At 33.4% G+C, this 14,472-nt stretch overlaps 1 protein-coding gene across 1 annotated transcript; it reads right to left on the bottom strand.

Annotated features, from left to right (window-relative positions):
* Positions 1 to 3,575: 3,575 nt before the first annotated feature.
* LOC106880854 (organic cation transporter protein) lies at positions 3,576 to 12,364 on the bottom strand. The gene is made up of 9 exons (XM_052972541.2): positions 12,246 to 12,364; positions 10,429 to 10,808; positions 9,044 to 9,147; positions 7,889 to 8,043; positions 7,364 to 7,535; positions 5,741 to 6,028; positions 5,332 to 5,546; positions 4,204 to 4,312; positions 3,576 to 3,885 (listed from the first exon to the last, which is right to left on the bottom strand). Exons 1-9 carry the CDS (start codon positions 12,307 to 12,309, stop codon positions 3,678 to 3,680), a joined length of 1,695 nt encoding a protein of 564 aa, XP_052828501.1. The 5' UTR covers positions 12,310 to 12,364; the 3' UTR covers positions 3,576 to 3,677.
* Between the last annotated feature and the right edge of the window lie 2,108 nt (positions 12,365 to 14,472).

Genomic DNA, 14,472 nt, shown 5'->3' on the forward strand with positions numbered 1-14,472 from the left:
TAGCAATCGTCTAAGCGATATTTCTATCCAATGAATTAACTGGTGTCTTACCCATATGTGATTATGAGTATTAATATTAATGCTCATAAATGATAGATAAGGAATGAATAAACCGAAGTTTATATTTAAGGAAAACAAAAAAAGAAAATGGAGATATAATTGAGAATTGATAAAGACCAATTATTATTTATTGATTATAAAATGACAAAATCTCATCTGACAGTTGTTTCTGTTGGCGCTATTCATTCAAGGCATTGTCAGACTTAATAACTACAATAATAATTATTATAATAATTAATTGTAAATAAGTAATTATAACAACTTAAATAATGGAACATCATCAGAGCAGAAAAGTAAAATTGTCAATTTTATCTCCATTTGCTTTTTTTCCTTATATATATATATATATATATATATATATATATATATATATAGATATGCAGGGCAGGGAATCGTCAATTAGTAATAAAATAAATAATTAACAATTTTGCCGGGTAGCTCAGTATGAAAAACCTTTTCGGTAAAAAACATTTATAATCATAAATATATAGGGATTGACAGTAACCTGCTTCTCCAACATACTGAGAATTCAGAAATAGCAGTCAAAGAACTACTGATTTCAAAACTACAAATTATTACTCCAGATTGATAGCGATATTTTTGATACACACAGAACAAAAAACAGTAGAGAAGAGTAAATTCTTTACTCTTAACTGTGAAACGATCGTACTAAATTAACTAAAGGCAAGTGTTTTTTTACTCTTCTCTACTGTTTTTTGTTCTGTGTGTATCAAAAATATCGCTATCAATCTGGAGTAATAATTTGTAGTTTTGAAATCAGTAGTTCTTTGACTGCTATTTCTGAATTCTCAGTATGTTGGAGAAGCAGGTTACTGTCAATCCCTATATATTTATGATTATATATATATATATATATATATATATATATATATATATATATATATATATATATATATGTATATATATATATATATATATATATATATATATATATATATATATATATATATGTATGTATGTATGTATGTATACACACACACACACACACACACATATATATATATATAGACATACATACATACATACATACATACATATATATATATATATATATATATATATATATATATATGAAAGCCATATAACACAAACGTCACTTATGAAAATCATCAGCAAACAGGGCAGCATAAACTGTTCCAGCCATGGCAATCACGGTTGAAGAGAAAGATGGCATATCAGCAGTATTAAGATCATGGTCTTAAACTTTGCCACTGGGTCAGCAATTTCGGGGGAGGGTAAAGTTAATTAAATCGCGCCCAATGCTCAACTGATACTTATTTTATCGATCTCGAAAAAGATTAAGGCAAAGTCGACATCGGCGGAACTTGAACTCAAAATGTAAAAAACGGACGAAATGCCTCTAAGCATTTTTCTTGGTGCGGTAACGATTCTGCCAGGGCATTGTCCTATAGCTGTATTAAGATAGCGTTAATACTAAGCGAGTCACTGTTAACGTTAAGAAGTGGAATATTTATGAAAGTTTAGTAGCTGGCGAAGCTGCTAAGATTTAAGAATGTACTGCTGTACCTGAGACTACAGGAACGAACTATATGAGACACGAGAGAGGGAAGGCGGAAGAGATGGGAGAAAGACTGGGTGAGATTCAGCAGGATGTTGTCATAGATAATGTAATGAAATGGGCGACGGGGGAAGAATAAGTAAATGAATTAGTAAATATATATATATATATATATATATACATACATCCATGTTCATATATATATATATATATATATATATATATATAAACAATATATGAGTATATGCATATATATGTACATGTATGTATATACGTTCATCTACATGTACATATAGATACATAACTGGGTACATGACGTGGCAAAAGAACAAGGACAAAATGGTAAACAAGGTGCAACAAACAAGCAGGCCACATAGAAACATCCCCTTCATCAGCTGCCACCATTAAAACTCCGGCGTTTCGAAGGATTAAGGCAGTACCGTACACACACACACACACACACACACACACACATATATATATATATACATGCATACATATATATATATATATATATATATATATATATATACATACATACATACACACACACACACACACACACACACACACACACACACACATATATATATATATATATGTATATATATATATAATATTGCATATAAATGTATAGTTAACAAAATGAAAGAAGAAAAGAAAGAAAGAAAAAAGATGCAAAAGAAAATAAGAAAATAAACATAAAATATCAACTTTCTTTTATCTGTTGTACACAAACTGTTCGTTCCAATTTATTTAAGGAATTATTCATGGCTCTATAAGTCTTCAAAACTTCGTAGATATACGAGAGGTATTATTCCATCCTGATCTCGTTTTGGCAAGCATGGAATTTCCCCATTCAAATGCTGCTACATTAGAATTTTGAAAAGACAAATAAGCTTCTTCAATGTTTTTGCGGTTTCAAGCTTTATTCAGCGAAAGAACTATTGAAAATAAAGCACTAACGGTGAAATACTTCCAATACATATTGGTTTCAAATTTTGGCACAAGGCCAGCAGTTTCGGGCGTGGGCTAAGTCTGTTACACACAAACGCTCTACTTGCAACACCAAGACCGAGCTGGCATTCAAGATCGAGGAAGTGTTCGCAGATCTTCCCAGGGACACAGTAAGGAATGCATGTGCCAAGTTCCGGAGGCGTCTTGAGGGGGTGTTGGAAGCTGAGAGTGGCTTCTTTGAGTAAACTGTTACGTCACAGCTATAATCTAGATCACATTTTTGAGTTTTTTTTTTAAATACTGTCAGCTGTCTTGCTGATGTGAATGAATATTTCTGAAAATTAAAGAGAAAGACGATAACTCTAGACAAGTGACTGCTTCAAAACTCCCACCTTCTATATCTAGACTATAAATTCACATTCATACAAACAATAATTGGTGCAGTTGTCTTTCTGATAATCTGGATAAACAAAGGTCTTCAGAAAAAGAAATCAACCGATTTGCATTTTACAAATACAATCCGTAAGTGGAGCAGTAAAAAATATGGAAGACCTTTCTCAAGTTTACAATGTGATATTGTGTTTGTTGTCTATATTCCAGCGATGGAACTTTGATCTTAGTTAGAAACCAGTTTCTGCCTAAGAATAATAATTTAAACAATTAAAACCATACACAATACATACATACATACATACATACATATGTCTAACAGTTGGAAGCAATTACCTGTTTCACCATCTTCAAACTTTCTCAGTAACCACCATTTCAGATTACATTTACCGAATCTAGTCTGCTTACCGAACAAATCAGCAACCTTTCAATCACTCCACCGGACGGCCAGTTTCGACACTTAATTATTGGCCGACATTGTCAGATATCTCGCCGCCAATAAACGTTGATGAAAATAAGGAGCTATAATATAATGGAGTCAGGTCAGACAAATGTATACTTCTGTTGTAAATTTGTGAATTGTAGTATTAAAAAAAAACATATGTGAAATAAAGAAACAACAAATATATAAAATAAGGCAGTATATATTTTCATAAATTTCAAATTAGATACTCGTACACTTTCATGTATTTGAATCTCTCCGAAATGGATTTTCTACGATAAACCAAATCTACAGATTATCCATGTCTTCCAGTGTTTGAAGTAAACAAGCATCCTTCATTTCAGGAAGCAAAAGGATCAGCAACCCAGCGGTAATTCCGAACAGTCCATAGACAGTAAGGGGTATCCAAGAGCCATATACAGAGAGCCCAAGAATTACTGGCGAAAGTATTGCACCAATTCGAGATAAAGATAAAGCCGTACTCAAGCCATTGTTGCTGAAATATATATAGAAAGATATATATAAGCAAGGATGAAATCTTTATAAAATTTTATCAAGTAACCAGCATGTAATAAAACCATATAGGAAACAATAAAAAAATTTAGTTACATTTCTATAATTATATATTTTGTATAAAAAAAAATATACATACACATTTGACATATTTGTATGTATTTATTTTGCCAGAAAAGAAAACAGAAATATCGTGAGATATGTATGCATATGTATGTATATATGTGTGTATACCTACTAACTCATACGTGTGTGTGTGTAACAACTGAAGCATTCTCCCCAAAGAATCAACTACACCTACCGTACTTCTGTTGGAAAAAGTTCCGCTGACGTCAGAAAAACACCGTCAAATGCTGCTGTCGTACCGAGCTTCCCGAGGACAGCTAATATCAGAGGAAACCAAAAGTTAACTGGAAAGAAATCGTACGAAATGAAAATAAACGTATTTAACATTTGTAAATATCGAGTGACGTTGGTGAGGAAGTGTTTGGGAATTCATTAAACGAATGGATTTTGTGGAGATGGGATACGCTGTCTATGATCTTTGGGTGTATAGTAATAGCACCCTCAGATGCAGATAACGAATACGGTAAACTATTTTTCGTTGGTGAAGTTTGAGAGGCCCTAACGCTAACCCTAACAAGTAATTACTTAGGCTGTAGAAGTACGAAGATCTTTTGAGGGGTGGGGGAATTTTTAGCAACGTTATGCAATTTTATTACGGAAGATGGTCCGAGATTGAATAGCTTGATGATTTTACAGCATTTAGTCGCTAGATTAAGTCTGATAGTAAACAAATGTTTTGGTAACAGTTCACTTTGTAAGAATATTGACACTGGAGCTAAAGTTACTAATATTCAGTCTTAGATGTAAGGCGGTGAGCTGGCAGAATCATTAGCAGGACATAAAGCTTAGCGGCATTTTTTCCCGTCTTTACGTTCTAAGTTCAAATTCCGCCGAAGTCGACTTTGCATTTCATCCTTTCGGGGTCGATCTAATAAGTAGCATTTGAGCATGGGGGCCAATATAATCGACACACTCACTCAGCCCAGCATGTTGGCCTTGTACCGAAATTTGAAACCAATATTCAGTCTTAGAAATAATTCTTCACATATATTTCTTAAACGGGTCGTACACGTGATTTCTCTCTGGATGATGAATAAATAACTCAACCGTATTTTACACAAACGTTTAGGCACAATATAATGTACCTAAACTTTGTAAAGAATACAGCTAAGTTATCAATCCAACAAATAATTACTAGCTCTGCTTTTTTATGCATACACTGCAATATAGGGATACATGTAATTGTTCAAATGCTATGCAGAGAATTATGAATCTGTTTTATCGTATGACATGCATTCGTATGTTTAATATTTATATATTTAATAATGAATGAATAATATTATTTGATGTAACTAAATATTACCTTTTGCCACAAAGTTTGCGACAATACAGTTAATTCCGCTAAATACCAAGAAGAGACAAAGCGGCTTACGATGTCCAAACCACTTAAACGTAAAATGACCGAGAATGTTGGCTGGAATTTCTACAGCTGACATCAATAGAAAGTTTAGGTACCGATTGCCAGACATGTCAACGGAATTTAGCGTCACTCCATAATAAATCATAGCGTTCACAAACCTATAATAAAATGGTAAAATTTGAAAAATACCTTGGTTATCAGGCAATATTCAATATATACAAACCGTGGTTTCTATAGCGGTTACTAATAAAAATTGCTAATTCGTGATGTCCAAATATTTGTATGTATTAGAATATTTCAAAGAGTATTTACCATTTGCATATTTAATGTTGAGCATCATAAATTCATTTACCAGTTAAACCAAAGGTTTATAGAAATCATCGCTCTTCGAGGTCTTTTTAGCAAATCAATTGCTGTGTAAGTCTTGTCTTTAACTTTTCGGTTATTTCCATGGTTTACATTTTCAATAATTTTGCCATCAAATTCTGATTTGCTTTCTGCATCTCTTTGAAGTTTCCGAATAAGTTTTATCATATCTTCATTGTCTTTTTTATTTGTTCTTGCAATCCTACTAAAGGACTCCTCAACACTTGCAAATCTTCCTTCATTAAGAAGCCATCTTGGAGATTCAGGAAGATATCTGCCAAGTAAAAACTATTGATAGCGTATCAAATAATAAAGTATTATTACAGAAGTTGAAATAGAAGTTATAGAATATAGTTTGAAATTACAGCATAATATAATTTAGAAGCAATATAAACATGTAATGCAATCTTCAGAGGAACATGTGAAACTTTATACAATATGATTGATGTGTTTACCATATGTATGTACTGTAATGCGCATGACATTAAGCTGATAGTTGTCACTAAGTGGTATGTTTTCTGTGTATTTATTCTAGGAACACGTACTCACGTAAGTACCAAGTTGTATTATAAACCAGCACAATAAACTCGTAATGTCAGAAAACTTGGTAACCTTATAAACATGGTGAGGTATATATTTTGCTGGAATGTATTTATACATCATAACCCTCTCTAAAGTGTACCAATGTGATAAGTCAATATTACTGAATATGAAATCCTCGAAATAAACTGCAACATGAGAAATTGCTTTTTCTTACATGTATCTATCTTATTTTACGAATATCTCAAGTCATCATTTTGACGAACCAGAATCAACTCACGTAATCATCTCCAATTTCTTAATATGAATAATCTTGAAATGAAATAAAGAAAAGAGTACTGAATAAAAGTGGGAAAATAACCTAACGTTTCAAATGAATATCTATATATATTCCAACCAACTATAGGAGTTGTCCAGAGATTTCTCTCTGTCCCTTTTACGGTTACTACAATTACTCATACACCTTTATATTAGTTGTTCGTCTAACGTCGCGATTCCCCCACGTTCACCTAAGATTGTACCTAATTCTCTTCATCCCTCCATCCCAGTGTTTTCTCTATCATATCCTAATAAATACAATAATAAAATTTTTCCGTTGAACTATTACTCTCTGAAACAAAATTTAATCTCCTATTTCCTTCTCAATGAGTGTGTGTTGGTATATCCACGGAGGGAACTTATAAATATTTTGATGTATCACTACGCGCGTTTCCACATCTCACATGTTTCTTACGATCCTATTCCGTATTCCTAGAATGATTACAGTACATTCCGTAGTATCCATAGACATCAGGTGGATAATAGTTCATGCGTTCATTTCATCAGGCAATATGGTATTAAAGTTGGAAGCAACGAATGTATCTGTACCTATGTGTCTGCACACAAGAAATACAATTTTAATTTTTTATTCCAATATATAAGAAGGCCATATATATACTTTACATATATCTGTATACAATTTACATATATCCGTTTATATTATTTACATTGACTATCTCTCAGTAAACTACGTACAGGTTTGAATGATAATCAGTTAGATTATTATCATAAACTGAAAAGAGATACCTACTTCAACGCTATAATGACGATCAGAATGTGTGGAATAGTTGCAGCATACAATAGATGATGCCATTTACGAAGTACATATGCCACTCCAGCGAGAAGTATTTCTCCAACAGCGAAGAAGGCATGCATAATAAAATTCAAATGCGTTCGGTAATCTTGGGAGACGCATTCGATCACTGTAAAAAAAAAAAAAAAAAAGAATCATAGTAGAATTACTTTAAAGAAACTCGCAAACTAGACAGAATATATGGTTGCATTTAGGATATAACACCCAAAATATTATTTAGAAATATATATATCACTCCCAGCGTGCATCCAAGATGTCATTTCAAACTCTCACAAAACATTAAAGAGAAGAACATTCTGAAGCAAGCATTCTTGACGGGCCCATGAGACTGGTTAAGCTTTAAAAGGGCGCATTTATATTTATATTTTTATACGTATGTGTATATATTATGGTGCAATAAAAATGTCACATACAACAGTTAAGAATTAAATGTTTGCGTGAATAGAATTATAAAATACTTACATATGGTATATAAAACTATATACGTGCCAGACAATGCAACTCCTTCGACAAAATAAAAAATGATGAACACAATAAAATCTGGTGAGTATATTTTGGCAAATCCGCAACATATGAGAAGCAAGTGTGCGACACAAAACGTTTTAAATCTACCGAATCTGGCAAAAAGAAAGAAAAAAAATTAGACGAATAACGAATCTCCAGGCACTTTCTCCAATATATGCTTAGGTGGAATTCCTATATTCGTCCTCCGTGCATGTTAATTGATAAACTACGTTTCTTCTTTTACAGATGATCCTAGTTTATCAATTAAAATGTAGGAACTCGACCACAGCATGTAGAGGAGAGACTGCTAGGAGTATAGAGGGAAAGAATGGAAGTCAATCGGAAAGAATATCGCGATAAGAAACTTCTGCCGATATCTTATTAGCAAACTAAGGAGAAACATGACGGCATGCTGATAATTAAGATAATTTCGATACATCAACATGGTCCATCTTTACGGCAGGTGCGGGGAAATTACATTTGTAAATGAACGGAAATCGTTTCTTAATAAGAAAAATTACTTGATAGCTAGCAACCTCACCATTACTACTATATGGCACCACAAAGACTGTAAAAGGAAAATACTACAGGCAAATATAATATTTAGGATTCCCCACGTATAAGTATGCCTGTATCGAAAATCACGGTGTAAATCTAATATTGCAGCATCACCAGGAGAAAAAAAGAGAAAAATTATCATAGACTTATAAGATGGTTTATATACATTGGTGTTAGTGTTAGATTAATAAACATTCACTAGTGTGTTAGTAAACGTTCATTGATAAATTAGTAAACCTGCATGTTTGATCCATATACGCACACACATGCACCAATACCCACACTCACATACACACTGTACAGTTGAAAAGATAAAGGCACTAAACATAAAACAGAAAAAAATATAAAGAAATAAATGTTTTACCATCCACACTTTTCACAAAATAGAGATCTACACAACCGCGAACGCGTGCACGCACGCACGCGCGCACACACACACACACACACACACACACACACACACACACACACACACACACACACACACACATACACACACAGAGTTTTATAGTATTTATTTTAAATTACATTCTAAAGTAAATGTTTCATACTTACTTGTCTGACAATACACCAAATAATAAATTTCCCAGCATAAAGCCTGCAAACATTGTAGAGAATGCAATGTTTCTCATCCAATCTCTTTCGCAAGTCAAATCGAACTTAGAAAAAAAAAGCAAAAAAAAAAACAGAGAGAGAGAATGACTTTTTGAATAATATAATTGGTGAAACGCACTTATAAAATTATTAAAAAAAAAAGCAGTTAAAAAGAGTGTAAAAGTATACAGCGAAGGCACGTTGCTCAGTGGTTAGAGCGTCGGGTTCGTAATTGTGAGGTTATGAGTTCGATTTCTTGACCAGGTCGTATGTTATGTTCTTGATCAAAATACTTCACTTCACGTTGCTTCAGTTCACTCAGCTATAATGTGTTGTGACATCATTGGTGCCAAGCTGTACCGATCTTTACTTTTCTCTTGGACATCAATGGCATGGAGAGGAGAGACTAGAATGCATAGACTACTGCTGGTCTTCCACAAAATAACCTTGCTCGGACTTGTGCCTCGAAGGGGAACTTTCTAGGTGCAATCCCAATTTAATAATACTTAATCTGTATTTCACAGTTATCATTTTTATCAACTGCTCAAATTTATCTGACATCATAATTCTTTAAATTTGATGCTACCTGATAATTATCGGTCGTTCAATTTTGTGAAAAAAAAAATGTGTTGAATTGACAAATCAGGAAGAGGGCGAGTATTGAATGATGCACAATAAAAATTCTCAGAGTTGAAATTTGTTGCTTAGTTAAAGAAAGAAAACAAAGCAAAAAAAAACAAAAAAAACAACGCAATAAGTATTCGTGATTCTCAAAAAAAAAAAAAGACATTTCTTAATTTCAAATTAAGTATTAATTACAGAGAATAATTAAGCTTCATGTCTATCTGGAAATTTTTTTCTTCGTTAGCTGTTAAGTTGACAGCTACAAAAGCTTCAATCATACTGAATATCATATTTTCATCAGCTTTGCTCGATAAGTGGACATAAGTTTTACATGTACAAAAAGGAACAAAAAAAAATGAAAACGAGCAGCTAGCCAGTCAGAGTTTATATGATTACAAATAAGCTGCTTTATCTAATTTCTGACGGTTACCTTTTTGGTACATTTCTTTTTCTTATACTTTTCGACCTTTCATATACTTTTTCGCTTTACAACATTCGATAAAAATCTCATTTATATAACACTCATAATTCTAAAATTTTTTTTTTACATCTTAAATAGATATTTGCAAAGATTTTTCTTCGTGTGAATCAGTAAATGGACAATTATCAACGATACCTTCAAGAATATTCGAATAGTTGAGACGCCGTTTGTTGGTCATGAAGTAATACTTATCTATGTGAGAAACAAAGACATTTTAAACAACCAAATCAGAACTACTCACCTCAGAAACTATAGTTGACATATCCTCAGTGTAAAACTTTCGACCGTTATTACACGGTTCCTTTGTAGAATTACTGGTGGGAAGGGTATAAAATCCTTCTTTAGTATCCAGGTTATACACAGAACATTTCTCCTCTTCAACCTTCACTTTATTTAATAATTCATCCAAAGTGATATTTGGTGGGATCATAGATTCATTGAAATTTGACGGATAGCAATCAAAGGGAATCATCTCTTTTATAAACACCATACTCAATACTGTTTGGGCGTAAAATATTGCAAATATTGAATTAAAGATAGTAAGTCCCTTTTGAAATCGACCAAATCCACCACATTTCTGTAATATTTCCTCAGTAATTTCAGATGTTGGTAAATCTAAATCTGTAAAGGTAAATAAGAAAAATCAATTCCATAAAGAATTTCTAAATGTTTACTGCATACTTTACGGCAGTGGGAGCGGCGTCTCAACTTTTTCCCCCTTCGTAATTTGAGATGCATATAGGATATCAGGACTGAAGCCAACACCGAAGCCCTCAACCGTGCCAAGATACCCGGTGCGCTCACCGTGCTCCAGCAGCGTCGTTTGAGCTGGCTCGGTCATGTACATCGCACGCCGGACGGGAGGGTCCCAAAAGACCTCCGTCTGTGTGGGGAATTGACCACAGGCACAAGAACACGAGGATAACTGCATCTTCGTTTCAAGGACATCTGGAATAGAGATATGAAGTCGTTTGATGTGGACATCTTGAGATTGGAGGAGGTCGCAAATGATCGCCCGCGCTGGAGACAAATACTGCGAAAGGGGATAAAGCGAGCTGTAGAAAAACAGGAACTCGCCACCAAAGAAAAGCGCTCTCGATGGAAAGAAAAATCAGTAGCGCCGGTAGAGAGCTCCTTCAAACGTAGTCGCTCTATGCGTGACTGCTAATCCCGTGTGGATCTCTAGAGCCACAGAAGACGCTGCACCCCCATCAGCAGCTGACGCAATTTCTTCGGTTGCAGGTCCATAGTTTCTCGAGACCGACGGATGCCTACCACTATCCGCGCACAATAATGCTTATGAATTATTAGAATTCAATGTATTGAAGCTAGTAACAAATCTAAGTATTGTGGTGAAACACTGGCAGTCGACTGAATGCAGTCCAGAGTATAACTGCCTTCTGACATTGTTTTTTCTGAGCACCAGAGGGATTTAAAACAAGATCCACTCTAGCGAATGTAAATGTTGTACGTAAAGTAATATACTCTAAGAAAGAATCATTCCAGAATTTTACAGTCTCTGAGTAGTAATACCTTCAATGTATCATAACAATATAAAGTAAAACATGTAATGACATTGATGACCAAGTGACAAAGATGGTTAATGTTCAATCAAGTAAATGAAAATGAGAAAAAATAAATTTTGTTATATGAGTGCGTATTACGTATGTGCCAGATTACGTTAATAATGCACAATGAGACCAATATAGTATGCCATTAATTTAAAAGACGAGATTAGAAGCGTTGCTGTTACACTGTAATATCTAATGTGAGCATATTATGATGTAAGTGGAAAACCTGCAGCCCTGTACCATTTGGCAGCATTATCATTTCATTGATATTTAGGTTTATAAAAGCAAGTCATTCAGTAGAGAAAAAGAATGTGTTACTGAAAATATAAGCAGATGTTGAAAAACAGTTGCTTAAAATGAAAATAAATTAACTGCAGAATTTAATGTAATGGGATTATGGTAGCACTTTTAAAATATATAAAATAATATACGTGTACATAAACACACTAAAACTGAGAGAAATGCAAAGAACAGAAAATATTCAAACCTTTGAGTTCCTGAGAAGCAAATTCCTCATTTGCTTCTTTCTGATTATTTGGCTTATTTTCCATGTTACAGACAGTAGCTTTCCAATTGCTAACCTCACTGAACAGCGGCACCGAGAGAAATGCCTATGAAAATAGCATGTAGCAAATAACAACGTTTCACTATAAACGATAAAATGACGTTAAAAAAAAAAATTATATACGAGGTGTATTCCAGAAGTTTTGAGACTTTGTTTTAGAAGTGATAGTTATATCTGTCCTAGCTTATTGTAATTTTAATATATTCTGACTCTAAAAAGGTTACATCTAATAAGGTTACCTGCCAACTTTAGTTCTTCTTGTTTGAATGAGATGGTTGTAACAGCACTTTCAACACACCTTACTAGACACTGCTTGTCACAGCTGACCAGTTCATGAAAGCCATTTAGAAGCTCCCTATGCAGTAAAGTTTTGTGTTAAACTTGGCAAAAAAATGCTACTGAAACTTATGAAATGCTCCAGACTGGTCATGGATTAACTTGAATGAGTCGAGGAGCATGTTTTATGCCAGCACAAGAGGCCAGACACAGCAAATTCATGGGGATCCCCTTTTCCGACAGAAAGGATATCGCCTACATCTGTTGGGCTCACTCAGACCAGACGGTCAACAAAGAGTATTTTGTGGTATTTTGTGGAATTCTGAACAGTTCTCTCTGCTTCAAACTTATCTCTAATTCCAATGTTGGTCAGTCACGAAAAATAAATAGATATGAAACTTTCCCATAAACTCCCATTGCACTTCGACAATATTTTCAAACGTTCAATAACATTTTAAAATAAATTTCATTAGTTCAAATCTGAGCCTGACTCTCTTCATTATTTTTAATGGCTTAAATCTAAAAAGAAACTAGAATTAACAACTTACTCTTTGTTAAACTGTGTATGTATAATTCTGAGCAACCCTGCATATTTGTTTTTATCTATCTATCTATCTATCTATCTATCTATCTATCTATCTATCGATATATATTATTAATTGATAGTAGGAGATGAATTTTGTATTAGACTTTTATTAGGTGCAACACACGTTTCGACCCATCAATCTGGGTCTCTTCAGGCATATATTCGAACGTCTTAAATTTCCGCTACACTTTCCATATAGACTTCTTGTTTTCTCTGCAAGTTATTTCATTCGTCACCTCTTAACATATGTCAACGGAACTCAAGGGATGCAATTCTTGAAATTCTTGCAGCAACGTTCATGTAACAATCAAGGCAAAGTTGCGTTCTCTTCTGCATATGATTCGTGAAATATGTGCTTGTTTATATCACCAAACGTGTGTGCATTATTTGGATTGAGAGGTTCAGTAGAGACAACTTTGTCGATTAGTTGCCATGTGTTGTGATTTTTTTTCAGTTCTAAAAAGAAATTGCCAATAACCTCTTTTCTTGGAATTCACATGGGCCGTTACATTTCTATACACAGATTTGAAATTTGTAGATGTTGCTACCGCTCCAGTTTGGAAACTGGTGCATGTTATACCAGAACATCTTTAGCTGTTCAATCTACAATTTTATCATAATTTCTTCCCATGTTAGATCGCAGGTAAATTTGAAAAATAATGTTAGTTTTTCCAAATTTTTTCACAAGAAGTAATAAATACTATAGATATAAAAATATTTGTCTCATACGCACAACAAAAAATTACTTTTTATCTTATTGTAATATTCTTATAAATACGAGTATGTATTGTGTATATCTAATGTAAAATATACACAATATATTATATAGTGGCACTTTATATAATCAAGATTCTGCTTTCATTATTGAGATGTGCCTCTCTGGCTGATATGAAGAAAACTTGGCTGCTATTACTTGTAGTTCGAGTAGCCACACAAAAGCTTTTACACTTGTGAATACGTTTGAGTACGTTATTAATATTTTTGTAAGTTAATGATATTTTTGAATGTGAAAGCGAATTTAGTTTTGTGATAAGTTTTGTCCACATTTTATCGCTAAATATTAATGAAATTTTCCCGATAATGAATGATTTGGTGACTTTTAAAAATTTCACAGTCATTGTATATTAATGAATAATTAAGGATTCAGGTGATTCGTCTCTCTTACAAACGGTTGAGTCGGCTGTTCTTCTGAGTGAATGTCTGTGTAAAATAGCTTATCTATTTAAAAAATAAATCATTTCAACTGATAGAATGATCAGTATTCAATAAATCGAAACACCTTTACAG

The sequence above is a fragment of the Octopus bimaculoides genome, chromosome 13 (genome assembly GCF_046866305.1).
Source record: "Octopus bimaculoides isolate indiv1 chromosome 13, ASM4686630v1, whole genome shotgun sequence".
NCBI classification, from domain to species: domain Eukaryota; kingdom Metazoa; phylum Mollusca; class Cephalopoda; order Octopoda; family Octopodidae; genus Octopus; species Octopus bimaculoides.

What these genes read in the sequence shown, in the direction of transcription:
- LOC106880854 (XM_052972541.2), bottom strand. Translation starts at nt 12,309, where the DNA reads ATGGAAAATAAGCCAAATAATCAGAAAGAAGCAAATGAGGAATTTGCT. An exon ending in ATAAACCTTTGGTTTAACTG is followed by an intron (nt 5,547 to 5,740) that starts GTAAATGAATTT and finishes ATTTTATTATAG; the next exon opens with GTTTGTGAACGCTATGATTT. An exon ending in CTTTTTCCAACAGAAGTACG is followed by an intron (nt 3,886 to 4,203) that starts GTAGGTGTAGTT and finishes TATATATTTCAG; the next exon opens with CAACAATGGCTTGAGTACGG.